Here is a 22,565-nt window from a genome sequence, read left to right as displayed (position 1 = left end):
AAGTATTTTACAAAAGCAAAATAAAGAAATAAAGAAAGTTTATCAACATTAAAGGGAATTCCAATGCCCAGAAAAAAGTTTACTATTTGTTAGCATGATCTGTTCTCTGACAATAGCTAGATAGACAATATACTATCAATATACCATATAATTAATTACACTGAAGATTGGAGCATGCCTCAAAGTTAACTGCATGAGGGGACTCATACAACTGTCCTCAGTAAAGTCCCTTTTATAGTAGATTTTTTAAACAAAATATTGAACAGTAATGTGCATGTGTATTAATATGCATAATAAGCAGCCATGTATTTATTCTGTATACAATATATACATGTGGAATATCAATTTCACATCCATACCTTTATTTGAGATGAGTAAATAAAGGTTGATGTGCTTGTAGGAATTTTGCATGTAAAAATCACACATTTACAACATCATGTATGTCAGTGCGCAGACATACATCAGATTCAACATGAAAATCTGTACGAAAACATATCTATATATACCGTTCAACTCTGGAGGGGATTTGTACCATGGCTAAAACACTTGAATCCTTGAAGCTTAAATGCACATTATACAGCAAAAACCAAAAATTATTTTGTTATTCTTGGATCCTGCTAAATAGTGTGGCAAAAACATAATGCCACAATATAACTGGCCGACAACATATCGGTCCCTTAATAGTAGCCCCTAATGAGGTGATTTGAGCCCGACTTAAGATGAGTGCTCCAGTTGCAACTGTCCTCAAAGGGCGAGGCGAAGAGGAATAAAGTAGAAGTAGGAATGGTTTTATGGGTACCAACCTGCTTGGGGTGTTGGGGATGGGGTAGTGGCTGCAGCATCATCATCATCTGCAATAAAGGTGTCAATGACAAATAGACCCACCTATCAAAAAGCTCCAAGTCCATCACTGGCAGGCCAACAAGACACAAGACTGGCAGGCCAACAAGGCCATCGATTACATGCGAGACAAGACTTGAATGGTTGGAAAAACATGCAGCCCTTGGACAGGAGGACCAAAATGTCAACCGTTGATTTGGCTTGTACCCTGTAAGACCCTAATTGCTGTATGTTTGAGAGATAAAACAGTGTGGGATTATGAAAGGGATCATTGCTGCAAGCTTCTCAAGCTGCCAAAAAAAAAAACACAAGCTCTTTAGCGCCGCAGCACACATACACACACAGGTGTATCATAGAAAAATTAACCTTTAAGCAGCAGCTGCAACTCTATATTTGCACAAAATGCTCATGACAAAGCCAACAAAAGCTTGAAATCCTACGTGAGCTGTATCTTCTCTCTGATTCTACACAGTGAAGATCAATTTATTCCAACTCAACTGAAGATACTACAGAAAAGAACTGATACATGGAATCCAGCAGTCCGCCTAGTCAGATCTATAATTTACTGTATGTGGGTTTGTTTGTTTCTGTTGCCTTGTTGTTCTGCCTACACATTCATGTTTCTTGATTACAGGATAATGAATTGAGTTTGATGACTCACCTTGCAAACGAATTGCATCACCTTCAGTTTGCCATTTAAGGATTTAATCAGTAATTCATGTATTAGTCCTTATTAATCAGTCTACATTAGTTCTTATTTCTTTAGAAATCTGAAAACTCAAGACTCTGCACCAAGTATTACTGCGCCACTGCACCAAAGTGGCACCAGGTGCAAGTATAAAATTGTATTTCTTTGGAGTTGCATGCAATTAAAGCCATGTAGGCATTAGGCCACTGTTTTAAAACCAAATGAGAAATCAATGCATGGCTCCAATCAGTAAGAGTGAAGTCCATAGCATTCTTACTAGCAAATAAAAAGGTAATCTGTTAGCTTTCAATTTAGAGTAAATCTAGATTTTAGATTAAAAAAGGCATTTTTGCCATGCTGCTGAGTAGTGTGCAACTGAATTGACTAGTATGGCTTTTAGTAGCATTTTAAGTGGAAGAGCTAGAGGGGTAAACATGCATATTGAGAGAGAAATGGGACTGATTCATGTTTAAGAACGTATACTTACCAGGTGGTGGGGGAGAGCAAGGGCCCTCTTCCTTTACAGCAGAGTTACTGGACTCTGCTTGCTCTTTTATCCCAACCCCACCAGTCTGTGGTTGGTTTGAGCCATTCTCGGGGGGACTCGGCTCCTGAGCCACCACAGCCTGTAATGGCTCAGGCTCTGTGGGCTCTGGTTTCTTCCCATCAGTCTCTACTGGCTCTTTCCCCTCTGCTACCGCCTCTGTACAGCAGACAAAGCGCTAGGCTGGAGCAGCAAGCATCGAGCACAACCACCGGCAGCCTTGCAAGACAATGCTTGCCCAAACAAGGTGGGTATAAATAGCTAATGACCCATTAGCCACAATCCTAATTGGTGACATCTGAGTAAGGAAGGTAATTTCAAAATAAGAGTCTACAACCACACTAGCGGCTCTGTGAGGCCTAGACATAGCGGTTCCTTGAGCTAAATGCTAATCCCAGCATGTCAACATGCTCTGCTAACATGCTGATATTTAGCAGGTTTAATGTTGACCATGTTCACCATCTTAACCCATAATTATGCAGTTTAGTATGCTAGTGTTTGCTCATTTGCACCAATGTACTATGTAATATGACTGCTGATGCTGATGGGGATGTCTAGTTTTAATGCCATTGGTCTTAAACAAAAGTATTGCACACATTTAGACCTGTTGGTGGCGCTAGACTAAAAATGTAGGGGATCAGCCAAAGTTATTGCAATTGCTCTTTTTGTGTACATTTCTGTACACAATTTCATGGCAATCCATTCAATAGCTGTCTAGCCATTTCATGAAAAACCACAAATGTTCTCACGGTGGCGCTTGAGAGAAATTCAGTGGATCACCACAATCAATAAGATTCCTCCTCTTGACACCATGAATGTCTGTAAAATATCTTGTGGAAATCCATCCAATAGTTGTTGAGATATTTCAGGTTGGACCTAAGTAGTGGACCAACCGCCTAACATACCGACATTGCCCTCCATAGAGCCATACAGCTAGTGTGGATAAAAAACACAACCCAAATCAATCATTCAAATTCAACTAAATCAATAAATGATGTCAAATATATTTCTGTTATCAAGTAAAAATGTATCTCATGTTCTGATCAGGTGCACCAATGGATCATCTATCTGGTCATTGCATATCTATACTGTAAAGTGATCAGGAGCAGGGATTTACTGACTCATTAAGTATGTATGAAATGATCTGATTGCTTGTTCCATTAAAAATTAAAGCAACTGGCCTTTTGACTGGAGCCATTAGAGTCAGTAAAACCCGACTTCCCCAATCCCTCTATACCTCCTGTATGATGGCTCAAAATGTCATACAGTTACACAGATATGAAGACAGCCACAGCGTGAGTTAGTAGTGACAGCACCATGTATCAAGGCAAATGCAGGTAAGAGCAGTGCAGGCATGTGGATATGTGCACAGTAAGTGGGGTGGTGGTCTTACAGCTAACCTAATTAACTTTTTGTGTGAACATAAGGTGTGTTGAGCATTCACCTACACAAGAAAAAGTGCAGTTTCAGGCCTCTCACAGTGAATTAAGTGGGGAATAAAAACGTGATGGTACACTCCAAACGAACACGTGATGTGAGTGTGATGTGCAGAAGAATAAAACATTCTGGGGCAGGTGAAGGGGACATCAGGGTTACCCACCTGGGGGTGGAGAAACCTCCAGGGTAATCTCAGGTAGGGGCGGGGCACCGTTACTGTCTGGGGCAACACTTTCTGAGCATGTGACAAATATAGTGGTGGATGGAACAGCTGCTTTTTATAAGCACAAAGCTTCAGCATCTGCAATGCCTCTCTCAGTCTCACACTCAAACATACATACCAAAACAAACACAAAACCTCACACAAACAGACATAAAAACACACATACACATACTAACTCACATATCTACACCAACCCTCCTGCCTGCATGTAGGCATTCACACTTCATCATAATAAATCATATGGTTTCAGACCATTCTCACATTTGATACATCATAGACATACACAGGAAAAAATTATTATCAGGCTATTTCCTGTTTAAAAATGTACAAAATGTGTTGTTATTATGTCAAGATTAGGATTATGCCATTGAGGTTTACAATTGAAATGCACATTAATAAACGCACCAAGGTACCAAGGCTAAAGGCCGAATCATACTTCCATCAAGGTGTTGTGGTTTTGGTGTAGACAACTGTAGCACCACTGCAAAATTTGCTGGAAGTGTCGTGCAGGCATTGTTGTGCATTTATTATTATACCTCAGGTAATTGTGTTATAATCACTTTGAGATAAGACGTGCTTGCATTGGCAACCGGAGGACTGCAAATGGCTTTACTGTATCCTGAAATGCAAGTTACCACTACACGTCTGTTCATGTGTTTATGACCAGTATTGGGCAATAACACATTATGTAGTACCGTGTTATAGCAATGTGATTACTTTTTTTCAGTAGTGTTTAGTGTAAGGATTTACATCAAAGTTACTAATCCCAGTAATGCTCCTTAACTTTGACATTTTGTAGGGTCGGCTTGTTCGCTGTCTTTCTAAATTGTCTAATCCATTTGAATTGTATGCCTTCAAGTATGTTTTCCTGACAGTTGCGCATTGCAAAACAATGACATCAAACTCTCTGCTGGAAACTTGCAACAAGGAGGAGTCATGGCGGAGAGAAAGAAACGATCCAAAGCCAGGCTTCATTTCGCAAAGAAACTGGAAATGGACTCAGAGATAATAAACCTTTGTAGGCTTACTTTTTTCTACAGGGAAAATCAGGAATCAATAAGGTAATCGAAAAGCAAAAGGGCTGATAAGCAGAATCAATAATCAAAATCAAAAAAATCTTATCACTTCCCACTCCTAGTCTTATCAAGAGTTTAAACAAGGGCTACAGTCAGTTGGATCTCTGTGCTGAGAAATGATGTCACAAGTAATGTAACTCATGTTGAGTAAATAACGTAACTACTCTTTCAGTGATTCATATGTAATTTGTCAAGTTACTCGCCCAACACTAGTAATGACACTGGAAATCACCAGCCAGTGCCCCACTGCTCTACACTACCACTAAGATCTAAAAAAAATAATTTATCTGACAAAAGTTTCAACAGGATCATTTTTAGTTACACCATAAAAAGCTGAGCTCTCCCACCGACCATGTTGGAGCCTCAAGATGCTGCGGCTCCAAGGTCAAACCCCAGCGCCGGCAAAAAGCCAATTGCATGCCAGCACCTTGCTCACATGGGGTGGCCGGGGTGGCAGCTGAATCAACAGAGAGGGATCAGCTGGCTGGCGAGAGGAATGTCAGAGATGCTGACAGCTTGGTCGTCGCTACAGATCCCTCTGGAGCACAGCAGCACATCCATACTGCCGACTATTGGCCCCACATTTACACTCCTATGCGGCTGTGTTTGCACATTCACGCTGACTGTGATTGTCATGTTACATGTGGAGACGTTGCCCTGTGCCTGTATACTTTAGTGCAAACAAGGGTTGGTGTTTGATGTGAACACTTTGACAGATTTATTCCCTTCCCAGTGCATGAGTTGGCTGTTTCCTCACTTTGTCTTGCACCTACCCTTGTTTTAAGGCAAAATTGTGATGATTGTATGTCTGTTCTTATGCATACATTGTGCAGATATAATTTGCTAGACTGTGAGGTGACAGGGGGAGATTAGATGTTTGTCGCTGTCCACTCACCTTCTGGCTGGCCATTTGGCATCTCATCTGAAGAAAGAAAAACAAAACACATCACTGTCAAACATGACAACAGGATCTCTTGCAGTATGACTTTAATACAATCAGCATAACATAATCACCCAAAAACGTCTTTCTGTTTGTGCACATTGACCTATTTAATTGATATCCATTCACCACTGAGCCATATCACCTTTGTGTTAGATGACCGGCTCCTTGTGCTTAGACACCGTGTCGTCTTAACTCATTATGATGAAGGCCCCATGACACACCATTTGTTTGCCCTCTGCCTTGTCTAGACTTATGAAACTAATGGTGGGAGGGGTAGTGACACAAACATGTTTGGATACGACATTCAAAACCTGTAACGCGACTCAGTGCAGGGCCTCAACAGATCAAAGCATCCATACAACCCTTGGCATGCAATGACAGGGTTAAAAAATTAACCTCTTTTGTTATTAATGGGTTAGTGGAGCACAGAGCCATGAGAGGTTGTCTAGTACTCATGGGAGCTTCAGACTAGTCATAACACATCTGTAGCGGCTTGTTCTTTGATTTTTCTCACTCAGATTAGTTTAAATTCTTTCACAAGTACATCAGACTGGTGTCTCTATAGTTAAGGGCATAGCTTAAGACTCTTTACACCTCCTCAAGAATGTAAATACATGTTAAAAAAAACATCATGTGGGAAATGGACTGTGGACTGAATTGTCAGCTTGAATTGACTGCTACAAGCTTGCAATGCTGGTGAAGATTGTTAATAAAGACAACATTAAGCAAGTTGAAAAAGGCTAACTTTCCCAAAGACTGCCAAAAGCACAATACGACCCGATAATGTTTCTATCAGCAGGTTAAATCCAATTCTAAAATATATAAATCAAAACCTGTGCTGGTTTAGTTTCTGTCTGTCTATTTATTAGCCTAAATGACCTGAAACTCAGAGCTCAGTTCATGGTGGTCAAAACAAGAGGAGGATCATAGTGGGCTGGCCTGACCGACTCAGTTGAGTTTGAAAACTAGTCAAGATCATTGTGGTTCACGTAAGGACTGCATCCTTTTGTCGTGTTGGCAATGAAAGCATTCAGATTATGTCGTAGCCTGTTGGTACAGTGACTGGGCATAGTGGTAATTAAGTCCTCTCGACTTAAGAGCAATTTAGTTTACCAGTATTTCCTGTACTTTAACAATAGCTACATTGGTACAGCCGTTAAAGATCCCCTCCAGACATGTATTAATATACAAATAGTCTGCCTGGAACAGTAATGTGTCTATGATATGCTTTTTCTGAAAAAAAAAAGGGTATAATTTCCACATTAAAATCCTAAAAAAGTAATCTACTCCTTCTACCTCATTAAAAATTCCAGAATTTATGAATAAGCAAATTTTGCTAATTCCTTAATGGACACAATGTCTCCTACTTCACTGTAAAGTCGGACATCACAGGACATCACACTTGTATAAGTTGCATACTGGACCAGGGTTGACTTCCCACTGACTTGCGACATCACAAATAGTGTGATGTCGCAAATCATGTTCGTAGGCGTTAATCCTAAAAGTAACATCTACATTTCATCCTGTATTTTCCAACCTAGTCTTTCTTTAGTTGACGGGTATAAGTCATAATCATAGATTTGCACAAGGGGGGTTCTCTACAGTCAACAGTTTGTTGAAGATCTTGAGGCAGATCTCCAAAATACAGAGAGAAATGAATTCCCAAACCCACTAGGCTTAACATTAAGTATCCCACTTTCTCCCAAAAATGACTGATAATACCAGCCTCTAATATCATTTTATATAACTCAGCCTGTAATCCGAGCTCTTCCTTTAGCATCTTCAGCTTTAGAGAAACCTTTTTTCCCTTCATAGTCTCAGCTTCTCACTGCGAGCTGTTTGCAGCCAGTCTATGAATACTGTAACCCTAATTCCATGTATGTCCATTGACTATGCACCATTTTTAACAGCCATTTTCTCCCATCACTTCTTGGCTTCTGATATCCCTCCATTTGTAAAGATTCCCTCCGAGCATTCCTTGTCAAAATTAGCCACACTCCCACCTCAGCTCAAAACAATGTGTCGCTGGCCAACCACAATCCTGCAGGGTCACATCATGCACCCGAGAATCGCAGCTCTGTCTCATCACGATTGAGATAATGAGAGTGGAGAAAGGTTTTGTTTTACCTCTGAGGACTCCCAGTGCAGCTGACAGGGTTGCAGGTATTTTCAGCTGTTGCCCCTGCTGGCGTGCAGACAGAAGGGCTCATAGAGGCTCCGACATGAGCCAAACTGCTGGCAGCTTAATTTTTCCTAATATAGACCTTTATTGTATTATTAAAGATGAGCCTACATTACTGTTTGTCCTTGTTGTAGTTTTTTATATAACTCCTTGTTTTTAGTAATGGACTTTAACAAGGAACTTTAATGAGACATTTAAGTCTCTGATGAGAGGTGTACTTGGGTGGCAATTAGCTGCAGACATGTATCTTACCACAGGTATAATTTATGAGATGGCATTCTGTAACACAAAGCAACAGTGTCAGAGAACAGAGCCCAGTGAGAGTGATGGACCTTAGTGACAGTAAATATCATGAGGTGCAGACATGGGCTTGTCCACAACTGAAACCACAAAGTGAGTGGCAGCGGCGACTGTACTGTAAGGCCTCTGGACACAGGGTCAGAGATTTGATGGTGAAGTGTCTGACCTCTGAGTGATCCATCTTGAACTAAGAGTGGCAGGGAGATGTCTGTTTTGGCGTGTGGCACAGGAAAGGAGGAGGGGTTGGGTGGCTGTGGAAGGAGATGGCAGGGAACAAGGGATGGGGATTAAAAGTGCGCTCATTCTGAACTATTCCAGGGACAAGAATCCCGGTCCCAAGAGATCTGCGGGCGACTCAGTCAGTCCGTCATCTCTGGTTCAGACTTTTTAAAGGCTTGAGAGTGGGGTGTCTACAACAACAGAGCTGGCCTCCTCCTCTTCAGCTGTTCAGACTCATTTAAAGAACAATACTTTTCTACCCACATTTATCTGCTGCTCTCGGCGATGAAGCTATTTATGGGGAGTGTTTGTAGCTGACTGGAATCTGCTGCCTCTATTTCCTTGCAGCTTTGTCTCTGAGGGGATTAAGGATGTTTATGGCAGTGGATGAACACTGTAGAGGCAATCGACAGTCCAAAGGTGCATAATGATGAAGGTTGAGTTTCATATCATTTCAGGACCTAAGTTTCCTCCGGCTCTTAATCTTTCTTGAACACAAATGACCTAACAAGAGATTGGGATCAAATTTGGATGTGAGGAAGGGGATTCCTATCTCTTAAATGTTTGTCCAAGAAAAACAAGAAAGTTCATTAAGAGCAAAAGGAGAAAGGATCCCTATTTCAGGAGAGACAGACAAGAAATAGATGTCTTGTGTGGAGAGAATTCTGTTAGTGTCTATGTGTAAATCATCCCTGATGTGTCAGTAACAGCTACAGACCAATCAATGGTCCCCTGGAGGATAAAGAGTTTATTAAAAACTTGTATCAACTCTCATCAGGAAGGCTTCCAAGATCCAAACAAAATGTTCCATTTCCTCTACATGGGCATGTCTGGGTGGACGGCAGATCCCGAAGAGCTGAGCTAATGGGGAGGGTGGGTGTAATACCATATCGTAATGACAGACAAGAGCGGATTAAGAGGGAATGTTGATGGACACGATGGTACAGATGAGTGACGGTATGGTGTGGAGGAGAGATTCAACGTGAGGGCGCGATAGGGGTGGGTTAAGATGTTATGTGTGGTTGAAGTATGGGCAGGGGACAGGTCTGAGGGGTTCAACTTGGCCATCCCTGCACGGCTTCATATCAATCGTCGGGAAGACAAACCCGATCAGGTTATTATTTATCCCCATACAGCCTAGCCCTTTCTCAGTTTATCCACACTGCAACATCCTTCACAGGTCTTTACTTGTGTCCGGCACGGCACTCAACAACATTCCTCCACATGGGCTTCATCATCATGTCTTCCTCCAGCTGGATCCCACAGAACAATCCAGTATGCCAATCCCCCCCGGCAACAATAGTATCTGTTCATAAACCTCAAATCTTCTCTTGTTCCCCGGATGGCAGAAACATGAATGCATCGGTAATACAACACCAATGTCAAAGTCACTTTGAGGATTCCTATGAACAAGCTGGCAGACAAGCCATAAAGTGATGGAGCTCATTGCAGCAAGTATCAACTGACTCTGCTCCCCTCAAACAAAGACAGCAAGCAGGCAAACATGGAAGAAGAACAGAATTGGTCTAAACATGTCAAACCAATCACAAAGAAGCACAAAACTTAATATTTAAGCTATCAAATAAATTAAAAAATGCAGTGCAGCAGGCTGGTTTTGAATCGTTTGTGTGGCTGTTACATGCTTTGATGTTAATCCCATCTTCACCATCAACACTCTTACCTTTCTTTGTGGGCTCTGGCATCTTGAGCCTCGTCCCAAGAAAAAAAGCGTCAAGGAATCAAAAGGTGCAGGTAGATATTGTTTGTGCCTTTAGAGTATTGTGACTCTACAGGAAGCCAGGTAAGATGTGATGGCCCTCTTGTCCAGGAGGGAGCGAGATGATGATTGGACTGTAGAAGAACAAAAACCTCTGGGACCCCTTGGACCAGAGTGATGGGAGATGTGGAGGGCTCAGGGATACAGTTTGGAAATCTCACTGGGGGAGGAGAGGAGGACCAGGGACAGATCCAGGGGGACAGGCTTTCAGGCCTTATATAGAGAGGTGGCATGCTCCTCCTCTCCTCTGTAGTTGATGGAGCTGCCCTGTCCTACACTAAATGTTGCATCACGGTCCCCTACCCACTGGCTGCTGCGCCAACTTTAGATGAGAAGCAACAGCATTGTTATATTTACTAGACTTTGGCTTTAGGACTCCTTTTACATTTATGGTTTAGAAATTATGCATTTCATTTTGCATTGACTTGGTCCAATTTCTTAGTTTTGTAGCTAGAGCAATACAACTTAATTTCAAAATATTCTGTGTTCTCCAAAGCTCAGATTTTGTCAACATTTATATGGCTGGGTATACTTTTATTAAATTATTCAATATATTCTGGCCTGTTTGACTTAAAGGTCCCGTGTGTCACATTAAGGAGGATCTATTGGCAGAAATGGGATATAATATTCATCGGTATGTTTTCATTACAGTATATTCATGAAAATAAGAATCATTCTGTTTTTGTTATCTTAGACTGAGTCCTTTTTATCTACAGAGGGAGAGGGTCCTCTTCAGTGAAGTTTCTCCTACCTGTACAGTAGCCGAGAACGGACAAAACTCTCCTTCACGCTTGGTTGAGTCAAGGGGTTTAGCTGGCTGCAATCTGCAATCTTACCACTAGATGTCATTAAATCCGGCACACTGATCCTTTATAGAAATATATACATATAGACATTTTGGAAAACTATGCTTATTTGCTTTCTTGAGAGTTATATGAGAAGTTCCACCTTCATATCTGTCCAGCCAGCAACTGGTTAGCTTAGCTTAGCGCAAATACTGGAAACAGGGGAGAACAGCTAGCTTGGCTCTGTACAAAGGTAACATAATCTTCCTTTAAGCACCTCTAAAGCCCACTAATAAACATGTTATATCTCATTAGTTTACACAAAATAAAAATGTCACCATTGCTCCCAGCCAAGAAATAGTCATGTAACCCCCCATAAAACCACAATGTATGATTTTTATGCTTTTATTTTTACAACAAATAAGATATAACGTGTAAATTAGAGAGCTTTAAAGGTGCCCGTCAGTGGATTTTGTTGCCATTCGATGAGCAAGGCTAAATATTTCTTTGTTCCTATTTGCTAGGCTGAGCAAACTAAATGCTTGCTTTAACATGACAATGGTGTCAATCTTCTCATCTAACACTCAGCAAGAAATCAACAAAACTGCAGGAGTATTCATTTAAAGCTAGAGTTGTCATCATTACTTTCAGATTTCCCCCTCAGTATCAGAGTGAGGGTTGTCAGCGGGCCAATCAGAGGTGAGCATACTTATTGCATTGCAGAAGTAGGTGAAGAAGGAGGAGACTGGCAAATCAGGAGGTGGGATATAAAAGGGAGAGGTGTCGTCATTGTCACAGGTCTGAGGCTGATGTAATACTCTCCGACAATCCCACGTGACATACCTACATATTCAGAAAATCTGTAGATTTATCATAAAATAGAAGTTTGAGATGACATGCAGTGACATGATGCCAGATTCCAGGTATCAGTTTAATCCAGGGGGAATGCTGTCCAAGAACAGCCGGCTTTCCAACCTGGCAAATAAATACTGTGGAGATGCCTGGGCAGTGGATATATGGCCTATACTTAGAAAGCTGTCATAAACCCTGACATTTGACATGTGTATCTGACATGAAAAGAGGGTTTCATTGTGAATTATGTCACTGATGTGGCTGCTTTAGTCCTAATGAATCTTTTTAGCACGTCAAACACAAGTGATAAGTCCGCTGTGGTCTCTGATAAGGTCGCAAAGATTAAACAACCAGGCTGAAAGCTGCTGGTTTTACGAGCAACAACAAGCCTGCTGCTTTTTTAACCAAACACACTGAAGTGTCTTTATGTGTACAGTACCAAGCTCCTCCAGAGAATCTAACATCATAACCACTTGAGCATGTTAATGATCTCAACACGAGAGTGCACTTAAAACATGCACAATTAATTCCTCAGACGACCCAACAGGACAGTCAAGACAAAGCACAGCTCTATTTTTGGCTCATTGTCTGGGCACAGGAATTCAGCTTATACTTAAATCGACCGTCAGAAGTGTACCATCATTACTCAGACAATCGCATACGGGGAAATCTTTTAAATTAGTCTCTGTGATCTATACTGCGAGTCGACACATATCATATAATGTGGAAGCTTTTAATTAAGAACATATTCTTTTCTATAAACGACTCTTTTGGTAATTAAGCTCAAAGTATGTGGCCTTTCTTGGTAACAGACACCCGTAGCTCAGTTAGCCCATTTATAACCTGGAGTGGGCTCCAGCAGTAAATACTAGGCTTAAGGAAGTATCATGTGGGTCCGCTACAAAGAGCACAAAACCATTTGGTACTGTCCGGGATGGTCGATAGTTCACATCACAGAGGCGATTTAGCCATGAGGTCACACCACACAGGAAAGGAAAAAGAAGAAGCAGGAGGCTTTGAGATGGACTACACTGACACCCTCTGGTTCCTAACAGCCATCAAAAATAAAGGAAAACACATGCACGTACACACCTGTCAACAGGTCAAGAGGCATATTAGGCTGCTGCATTACTCTTTTCTCTGAGGGGAAAACAACATATTCTTGCTGATATAGTAGATATTTTCAGGGTGAGGCTCAGTATTGTTCAGGAAATCTACTTAATTCATGGAAAAACAACATTTTAGTGTGAAGAGAAAATGTTATTGGCAGAAATCTAGAAAAATTGGGAACTTGTGATGAAAGAACAACTCAGATATTTTACTTAATATGTTGGGCAGCAATAATACGATGTGTCTGGTGGAAAATTACTGATTGTGGATTTTTATGACATTTATGTCACTGATGGTAACGTACGCCCTATTGGGGAACTAGTATTGTCCTTCTTTTTTTTCTCATTGTAATATTGATGTTGTGTCATGTTTAATTCACCACAACTGATGTTATCATTTACTTCACCAACCTTCACATCACTGGTGGACTGCAGGTGTATCTGGTACAATAAAAGTATTGTGCATTGTCCCCCTTCAACAATAATAAAAATACAATAAAATGATGACGCCACTGTCAGAGTAAAATATTTTGATTTAATTATTTAGTGTTATTTACACAACAAACTCAATGCATGTACAAACTTCAAACTGAGTGATTTGTCACACTAATAGTAGAAACATGTTGGAAATGAAAGTCAGACCTTCTAGATAAAAAAAAATAAAAAAGCACATTTAGGGTTTTGCTAACATTTTATGTTAGCAAAACATACACATAGTCACCATTAACTATCTGCTTATTAGCATGCATATTAGTATTATACTGGCTCTTTATTAGTTATTATAAAGCATGTATCAATGCCTTATTCTGCATGACCATATTCTACAACTATCATTAATTAAGAGTTTTTCCCCAACTATCTTCAAATTACTGCTCACTGATAGTGAGTAAGAAAGTTGTTGTATGTTGAATTATGACAGTATTGAGGACAGTATTAACACTTGTAGATTTGTGTTTTCTTACATAAGAATAAGCACATTTATTGGTTTTTATTAAGAGAGAATGTGTATACTTATGGTATTACCACCTTATAAGGCCCATACGGATATTGTTAATTCATGTACAACAACTTACTATCAATAAGCAGTAATTAGGAAGTTATTGAGGGAAAACGCTTAGATAATGGCCTAGCTGTTAAATAGGGTCATACAAGATAAGACATTCAATAGTGCTTTATATGTTATATGCTGCTAATATCCATGCTAATAAGCCTCCAGTTAATGGTTAATATGTGTACCTTCATATAAAGTCTTACCAGTGTTTTATATGAGATGATATGAGCTGCACAAAATTCCGCCTACATTACGAATCTCCTCGATGACACCTCTGCAGTAACATCAGGGTGTCTCGGCCAAACTGGTAGGTGAGCTTCTTCTTCACCTTGAAGATCTCTCCAGACCGGGCGTAGTTCCTGAGGGCACGTGACATCTTCTGGTAAGTCATTGGCCTCTTGTTGCCCTTTCTCTGCCCCCAGAGGGCCGCCACCTGGTCCTTGTTCGTGGAGGAGAAGCGGAAGACACCGGCGGCTGCTGGCACCCAGTACACACAGTGGGCCATGTTGGGATCCTCCAACATCTCAAACAGGAAGTGAAAGAGTCGCACCTTTCTACCTGCAACCATTAAGCAAACAGTAAGTGGCATGATGAAGACTTAACAGAGGTTTAAAATAGTGATGGCACTTTTTATGGAGCCAGATTATTTGGCTCAGCTCAGCAATAACGGCTCTTTTGGCTCCCGAACAGCTCTTCATTTAGTACTACTTTTATAATTCAGCCAGATTTAGCAATATTTTGACCTACGATTGGTATGTGCGCACATATATCACTTAAATTATTCAATGTACTACAATATACACTACAGTATATGTATATATATTGTTTTGTATGTTGGCGACTAATTAAAGAAAGAAAAAAGAAAATGGCCGCTCTGATAATTTACTTGAAGGAGCTGACTCGTTCATGAACGACATCACAAATTTAAAAGAGGATTTAGGGAATATAATGGCAGCTGTGCCACACTGAAACAGCAAGTGTTGGTTACGGTTAATCATTTCCTTAAATAAAACAATTCCCAGAAAATCTCTTCAATAATGTGGCGCCATTTAGAGGAGAGAGTAAAGCTGTAAACACTGCGGTTATCTGATAGATATGTAAAAACAGCTATTAAGCTAAGCCATGCACAGCTCCATTGTTTTTTACAGTAAAGGGAAGGTCTCTTATTTGCTCTCTTGGTATTGTTTCCCTTAGGCAACTAGCAACCGGGCCAATAACAGTATCTAGTGACCAAAAAAAGGAGAACTTACCACTCCCCACTGGTGTGGGTTTGGTTGGTTGTCTTGTTGATACAAAGTTTGGCAGTGACCCACGCTCACACAATGTTGCTGTTGTGTTTTGGCTCAGAGTTGGTTGGCCATCGTGTGCCAGCAAAGGCTGAAGTGCAGGTTTGATATTCTTTGATCAAGGAAATGATGGAGAAAAATAAAGAATATCAACCGTTTGCAAAATACAAAACAGCTCTAAAAGCCATGTGCGCATTTTATTGCATGTAGTATGCAAGTGTCTTGTGTATACTAAAAGAACATTTTAAGGCTTACGAGTGGCTCATAACACATCCAGCGCTGCTCACATGATTCCTTGTCTGCAGTCCAGTGCACCTTATCCACTATAAAAAGCAAAAAGTACTCAAAGATTAAGAGCAAATTAGCCTTTAAGTATTATAATTTGTATTTTTTCTGTCTTTTTTCTTACCATTTTCTCCAGTGGTTTGTTTGTAGTACTCTTCCAGGAACTCTAAGATCACCTCCAAATCCGACTGAGTCTCCTGGAAAGAATTCTGATAAAGATAAATAAATCAAAATCAGCCTTGAATATTGCATAATTTTTTCGCATTTTTCCTTGAAGATGTTTTAAGGAAATTCCAGTGTCATCCTTGCAATCAGTCTACTATTTACCATCACCGATGAGGTTGATTCTAATGCAGTACAGTCCTTGCAGTTTGGGAGAATTTCACAAAACTGACTTTGAGACACTCAAGTACCCTGACTCTTATTATACCCCCCACAGGAACGGGCTTTCTGCATAACACCAGACGTTTTCTACACCCCGGACTCACAGGAACAATGACCTCCATCCCACAAAGCCCCAACACCAGCACCAGTCAACCCATCAACAAAGCCTCCCAGCACTGACCACATCCTCCCCGCTGAACCAGATAAGACCTGGCCTGGAGGCAGCATCTATACAAAATGCTCTCTTTTCAGGAAAAACACACTTGCTACCATATTTTTCCTCACAGGATGTGTCTTAATTTCAGATTTTGTAGCGTGATGGTTGTAATATTTCACTACAATGGAGACGGTGCCAAATCTTTCAGCACAGTCTTTATGTTTTTGTGTTTTCTTGTTTGCACAAAGGACGAGAGTGTGGCTACAGTTAGTTATCAAGTCAGTAAAACCAAACACAAGTGAGAGTATACGGATTGATTTATTGGTTGCATTCAAAAGATTACAACAAATTCTAAAATAAAAAAAAATTGTTGAATAAAAAAACATTTACTTTACATACATAAATATAATAATTGTACAAACATCATTTTTCTTTAATACATTTATCAAGAAAATTGTCAAGATTTACGTGTGATTACACAGAATGCTTATTACTGGTTGCTTGTTGTAAAAACAGGAGCCATAAACAACTTTTAAATAAAATCTTTATTACTTTTACCACTGTGTTATACACTAGAGTAAAATCAGTGTGTCTATAGTGTTTGTACATCCTATATTTTTAACATTTTGGGGTATATTTTACATAATGAAGTTGGTATCCTCTACATTAGAAAATATATGTAGGGCTAAGTACAAAAATGTGTTTTACTGATTGAACCTTTTTAAATCAATTACTTTTTAAAGATAACATTTAACTCTTTAGATTCTTAAATCTTCAAGTCTTCAATCATATTTAAGTAGGCCTAGCATCAGTGCTAGCATCAGCTGCATGTCAAATAAAACTAGATTTTGTTAGTTAAAATGTGATCAATTTTGATAATTTTCTTACTCAGATTTTGTAGTTTCAAAGTATTTATAATTATTTACACATTATCCTTTAAGTATAATATATAACACGTTTGAAGTGTAGAAATCCACAAAGAAAAATTTTTATGTAAACATAATAAATTATTACAAGACATGTAACAACATTCACTTGGTCTATATTGACTAAATATAGACCCAGAAGGTTTGGCAGCAGAAATAAGAAAGAACTGTTAAGAACCTGTTAATTTGCTCTCAGATCTTAAATAGATTTTAATTTTTAATTAGTTTTTTATTAAATGCAAGCATGCTGACTGGAAATGTCCACCCATTACACTATCTTTAAAGATGTGCTGGCATTGGCTGCGTTTTTCTCATTTACAGAATTTCCTCCCTCATATTTTTAGTATTTACAGATTCATTTATTGTAGTATCTCTATATGGAACACAAAATGCTTAAATAGGAGTGTTTAAACTGAAGAGTGTCACTGTTTTTTGGACCCAGAAAGTGTCAGAGCAGAAAAAAAACAGTCTTTGAAAGCCTTTTCAAACTTTTAAGAGATTTTTTCCTTTCTGTGATCAAACTCAGAGTTTGGTTATGCTGTGTGAAGTGAAGCTGGAGGCCAGGTCATAGTCTTCCTGCAGCTGGTAGTGTCCGTACCAGCCGTGCCAGTCTGCCGCTGCAGAGCCGCAGTAGCTCTGTTCAGCTGGGTTCTGCTGCCGGGTGTGGACCTCCTCTGGTGCAGGGTGGCAGGGCAGGTGCACTGGCACCTGGGAAGACCCAAGCCTGTGCAGGATGTCTGGGTTGAACTGGTAAGTAAGTTTGCGTCTCACTTTCATGATCTCACCGGTGCGGCTGTAGTTCCTCAGAGCTCTTGCCATCTTCTGATAGGTCATGGTCTTGCGGTTGCCCTTGCGTTGGCCCCAGCACTCTGCCAGCTTCTCCTTGTTCTTGGAGATAAAGTGGAAGGTGCCGCTGCCACTGTCTGTCCACTGGATTGAGTCGCCCATGTTGGGGTCATTCAGAGCCTCATGAAGGTATTCATAAAGTCTGAGCTTCTTACGACCTGAGGAGATTGAATTGGTCTTGGTTTAGTGATTAAAGGAAGAAAAAAAAGTCATTTAAAAAATAATTTAACCGTTTTACCTTTGCTGTTCCTCTGTGGTGGTAAGATTGAGTAGAAGTGAGGTGATTCATTTTGTACAGAGTGACCCAAGGAGACATCAGGGATGACCTGAGGCCAAGACTGCTGCTGAAAGAAAAATAATATCCTTCTATATCTTTTCCTTCGTTTTCAGACACACAAACAAAGAATTGATTTTCTAATATACTTACAGCAACGTCATTCCAGTCATATGCAGTAGGTGTTACATCAGACGGGTGTGTGACGAGGCAGCAGGAGATCTGACACTGCAGCGATGGCTGCTGGGTACCCAGAGTCTCATAATATGGGCAATCTGAAAAGAAAAAAGGTTGATAAATTCCAACAAATTCAAGTATGAAATACATTTCTTAAAGTGATAAAATCAATCAAAATTACTGTCTTTACATAATGGAAGAGAGGGAAATTGTAGATTTCTAAGCATAAAATCATGCATTAAAAGGGAATAAATATGAAATTAATATAGGAGAAGTTTTATAATTATTTATTTAATTTAAAGATTTCCGAGAGATTTACTGTACCTGAATCGTAATAGGAATTACTTGAATGCTGTTGAATCACATCAATTGCATCCTGGAAGTGTTGGTTGATGTCGTTGTCCAAGGTGGGCTAGAATAGATAGACACAGGGGGGGAAAACATTAACCTACTCCCTTAACTTTTTACTGTAAAATAAGTACAAAAAATAAGAACGTGAGACCAATTCTTCCAAAATAACTGTAATAAAAATTTAATCAATGTTTAGCCTCCCTCCAACTCACCATCTTGTAAGTCTGAGTGCTGCCTTCAGTCGAGGTCATTTCTGTCCTAAAAGGTGAACACTGCTACAGTAGTGCAGGTGTACAGTGTTTGGACAGGTATATATATGTTGCAGACCTCCAATACCTGTTCACTATTCATCCAGGTAGAGAGGCCGGGCAATTTAAATGTGTCGAACGTCACGAAGTACTGCAGCACTACACTTCTTCTTTTTTTGGAAGAACAGATCAGATACACATCTGAGCATCACACACTCTCTCATAGTGGGGATCACAATCCAAGAACAAGAAAAACCTCTTTTATTGCACACTTGATCCAGGAATATCACTAATTCTAGGCCTGACCTGAGAATTTGCATACCGGGCGAGATACGTGTTGAATAATCTATATTTGGTTACTGTCCAGTAATGCGCTTTTCTGTAAATTTAAATTTGATCCTATAGAACTGCAGGAAATGTTTGAGTGTGTTCATTTGTTTAAAGTAAAGTGAATGCATATTTGCATAAAAAGTCATTTTTAAATGAGCAATGGTTAACCATCAACTTAAATAAATCAAAGGATTTTTAATAACTTTTCACTGCTAATAAAAATATACAAATGTTAATTTTATGTTCCACTTTAATGTAAAATGCCAAAATTATCTCATACTATACTTTTTCAAGTGTCATTTAATATAATAGTATCTATTTTTTAAATCTGACAAAATTATAATAATGCATATGTATATAAATATATAATATATATATATATATACATATTATATATGTTTTATTGTCCAAAGGAAAATATTCACTCATAAGCAACATTGAAAAGCTTTTGCATCCCTCATAAAAAATCCTCTCAGATCTTATAAACAACAAACTTTGTTCCTCTTCTCTTTTTTTTTTTTTTTACAGCATTTGTTTATCACTCAGGGTTAAAGAGACAACTATTTTTTTTGCATTTACATTTTAAATTTGTAATGCATGCTTGGACTTTAACAGAAGTGTATTGTACTGTACTTGAAAGATGCATTTAAAAACATTTTAAAAGCATCTGTTGTCATTTGTTGGGGTCAGACAAGCTCAGCACTCCACAGGTGTGTAAGAGCCAAAATAAAATAGTGACTAAAAAGTGGTGACTATTTGAATTTCCGATTGACCAGAATGCCATAAATACATCAGCTTCAGATAAATGTGATTGTAAAGGTTAATGGTTAATAATGTGGTGATCACTGTTAAACCCTGCCTGCGCTTTTTTTCCCCTCAAAGCCAACCCTACTGTTCAAATAAACACAGGCTTTTTGAGAAGTTCATTTATCTTAGGCGTGCAGTTTTAAATATCAACTGACTTGCTCCTGAAGTTCCCCTTTCAGTCTGGGTGAGTGTGGTGGCAGTCAGGCATAAACACTGAACTGGAATCATCATGGAAACAAAGAAAATGGAGATGCGGAGATTATAGCAAAGTGAAAAGTAACATTGTTAGATTGCATGAGCTGACTCCAGATGCATCTGATCTGATCATTATTCTATAGTATAAATTTTCCCATCAGGAAAGAAAAACAACTTGTCACAGTAAATTACCATATTGCGTGTGCGTTGGCTTGCAGGGGAGGAAGGAGTGTCTGTGTGTCCAAGCATGCAAATATGCATGTGTGTGCATGTGAGATGTGTGTTTGTGTGTGTGTTTCCTGCCTCTGCAGCACGCTGATAAAAACACAGAACCACAAACCTCATCCTCTCGCCTACTCCGTCTTTCCCTCTTTCCATTCAGGGTGAAACTTCTGTCAAATCAACTCCATAAATTAAAGACCACAACCTGCCGGGCTGCAGCTGAGGCCTGACAGCTGTGTGCTGGTGCTGGCACTGTGCGGGATGCAGAGCTGGCTCCATTAGGTTGGGCTTTGGGGGTTTTAAAAAAGTAGTTTTGAACTGTTTTATGTGCTCTGTTCGTTAGAATTGTACAATCTCTTGTCATCATTATTCATAGAGATCTTTATCACTATTTGATCTCTGAACAAGGAAGTGATGTTTGCTCTTCTTTTAATGGTTGTTGTACTTCTTTTTGAGTTCACACTATTCTGTTCTCTTCTTTTCTATCCCATCAGTTATTAATCCCATCACTAACCTGCTATTGAGGGATGAGATTGATACAAAGTGCCATTCTTTGTAGATTCCCTTACTGATTCATGATTCCACTTTTTTGAGTGGAAAAGTTGGCCTACACAACAGTTTTATTATCCCCAAGTCTGAACACTGTGTAGAAACAGAGTACAGTTATAGTAGTTTGATTTCTATCTATCTAGTCTAATCTATCTAGTCTACATCTATCTATCTATCTATCTATCTATCTATCTATCTATCTATCTATTTATCTATCTATCTACTATCTATCTATCTAGTCTAATCTATTCTATCTAATCTACTCCTATCTATCTATCTATCTATCTTATCTATCTATCTATCTATCTATCCACTATCTATCTAATATAATATATATTATATTTTATTGTACCTTGTAATATTTTATTTTAACAAATGCAGAGATTATGTAGCCAACCTTACATTTGGCCACCAGCTGCTTTAGTAAAGTGTATTTACTGTTATATTATAATGTTAAGAGTGTTCGTGAATCTATGTTTATTATGTGGTTAGGTGTGTTGGGAGTTGGGGTGGTAAAGAGATTCATGTTTGTCTATGAAGGTGGCACAGTATATTTTCTGGCTGAGCAGACATGCTGCAGCTTTATCTTTCCAAACAAAGAAGCACTTTCCTTCCCCTTCTCAATTCAATAGCTGCGTTCATGTTGGCAGCGATGTGGGAACGGCAGGCTGACCGCAGCACAGTCATCCCCATTGTTCTTCTTTATTTACTGGCACCCGATGGAAAATCAAGAAGTGTCAAAGCCACTGGTATATAATTAGTCTATCACACTCAATGCTGGTGAGACCGCAGAGTTATAATCATTATCTATGAGATTATGTTTGTGTCCTGGTTGAGAGCACTGTGGTTCTGCTATGTTTTTTAAAGTTTTTGTATTTATTTTCAACATTTTTACTCAATAAAGTAAATTTGTTTGCATTGAAGTTGCACACACAAATATTTTAAAATCTATTTTGTCTTCCTGGTTTTTCAGCTGAAACCTTTTTATGTTATAGAGTATGATTTAGCTGCATAATAGAGGTTAACTGATATTTCCTGGTCCTGTTATTAAGGTTGATATTGGTTTTATGGCTTGTTTGCTATAAGACTGAAATGTTTCTGACTGACCAGCAGACGGCAGGACGGAGCAGTAAACCAAACACATATCACATATCTTCCAAATTCCTGCCCGCAGGAGGAGGTCGGTAACCAGGGCAAATTTTTAACCGAGGTCCAGCTGCAGCCGTGGGGGTTGTAGACCAAATTGTTTTCCTGCAGGCTAAAGTTCCATTAATCGGATGTCTCTGCATTTTCTTTTCCTTCTGTCTCTCTAAGATCACTAAAGGTCTTTGAGCAGAGAAGGTGCTTCAGTAAAGAAAATAATTAAGCCAACTTACAGTATATCACAGTAAATTGTCATACATGTGTTATTAATTGTAAAATATATTACATTTATAAGTTTAAATTCTATGGTCTATATATGATAAATAACCACTGAGGAAAATGTTAATAATAATAATAAT

At 39.3% G+C, this 22,565-nt stretch overlaps 3 protein-coding genes across 10 annotated transcripts in view; all 3 read right to left on the bottom strand.

Annotated features, from left to right (window-relative positions):
- Nucleotides 1–10,428, bottom strand: part of mybpc1 (myosin binding protein C1) — a 29,999-nt gene extending 19,571 nt beyond the window's left edge. For 4 of the 8 annotated variants that reach the window (XM_035677130.1, XM_035677138.1, XM_035677149.1 and 1 more), the window contains exons 1-5: nucleotides 10,134–10,428; nucleotides 5,704–5,730; nucleotides 3,673–3,744; nucleotides 2,016–2,231; nucleotides 804–851 (exon numbers count right to left, since the gene is read on the bottom strand). In XM_035677130.1, the coding sequence (XP_035533023.1) occupies nucleotides 804–851; nucleotides 2,016–2,231; nucleotides 3,673–3,744; nucleotides 5,704–5,730; nucleotides 10,134–10,155 (385 nt within the window). In that variant the 5' untranslated portion in view covers nucleotides 10,156–10,428. The remainder of the gene's footprint in view (nucleotides 1–803; nucleotides 852–2,015; nucleotides 2,232–3,672; nucleotides 3,745–5,703; nucleotides 5,731–10,133) is intronic. The other 4 variants (XM_035677183.1, XM_035677191.1, XM_035677167.1 and 1 more) reach the window with 3 other exon arrangements.
- A 3,668-nt stretch (nucleotides 10,429–14,096) lies between these two features.
- On the bottom strand, nucleotides 14,097–16,103 carry spi2 (Spi-2 proto-oncogene). The gene is made up of 5 exons (XM_035680721.1): nucleotides 16,086–16,103; nucleotides 15,722–15,806; nucleotides 15,568–15,635; nucleotides 15,277–15,424; nucleotides 14,097–14,584 (listed from the first exon to the last, which is right to left on the bottom strand). Exons 1-5 carry the CDS (start codon nucleotides 16,101–16,103, stop codon nucleotides 14,277–14,279), a joined length of 627 nt encoding a protein of 208 aa, XP_035536614.1. The 3' UTR covers nucleotides 14,097–14,276.
- Nucleotides 16,104–16,483: 380 nt separating this feature from the next.
- Nucleotides 16,484–18,963, bottom strand: spic (Spi-C transcription factor (Spi-1/PU.1 related)). The gene is made up of 5 exons (XM_035677334.1): nucleotides 18,925–18,963; nucleotides 18,686–18,773; nucleotides 18,338–18,459; nucleotides 18,149–18,251; nucleotides 16,484–18,068 (listed from the first exon to the last, which is right to left on the bottom strand). Exons 1-5 carry the CDS (start codon nucleotides 18,961–18,963, stop codon nucleotides 17,587–17,589), a joined length of 834 nt encoding a protein of 277 aa, XP_035533227.1. The 3' UTR covers nucleotides 16,484–17,586.
- Between the last annotated feature and the right edge of the window lie 3,602 nt (nucleotides 18,964–22,565).

This window comes from Morone saxatilis, unplaced genomic scaffold, assembly GCF_004916995.1.
Source record: "Morone saxatilis isolate NCDOM2014 unplaced genomic scaffold, NCSU_SB_2.0 Contig10, whole genome shotgun sequence".
NCBI classification, from domain to species: domain Eukaryota; kingdom Metazoa; phylum Chordata; class Actinopteri; family Moronidae; genus Morone; species Morone saxatilis.
This window is presented reverse-complemented; position numbering and strand designations above follow the sequence as displayed.

Bases quoted from the DNA above. Each gene is read 5' to 3' on its own strand.
- spi2 (XM_035680721.1), bottom strand. The intron at 15,425-15,567 runs GTAAGCCTTAAA...CCTTGATCAAAG, and splicing joins GGATGTGTTATGAGCCACTC to AATATCAAACCTGCACTTCA. The intron at 14,585-15,276 runs GTAAGTTCTCCT...TAATGGTTGCAG, and splicing joins ACCCACACCAGTGGGGAGTG to GTAGAAAGGTGCGACTCTTT.
- spic (XM_035677334.1), bottom strand. From the start codon at position 18,963: ATGACCTCGACTGAAGGCAGCACTCAGACTTACAAGATG. The intron at 18,774-18,924 runs GTGAGTTGGAGG...TATCTATTCTAG, and splicing joins GCACTCAGACTTACAAGATG to CCCACCTTGGACAACGACAT. The intron at 18,252-18,337 runs GTAAGTATATTA...TTCTTTCAGCAG, and splicing joins ATGACTGGAATGACGTTGCT to CAGTCTTGGCCTCAGGTCAT.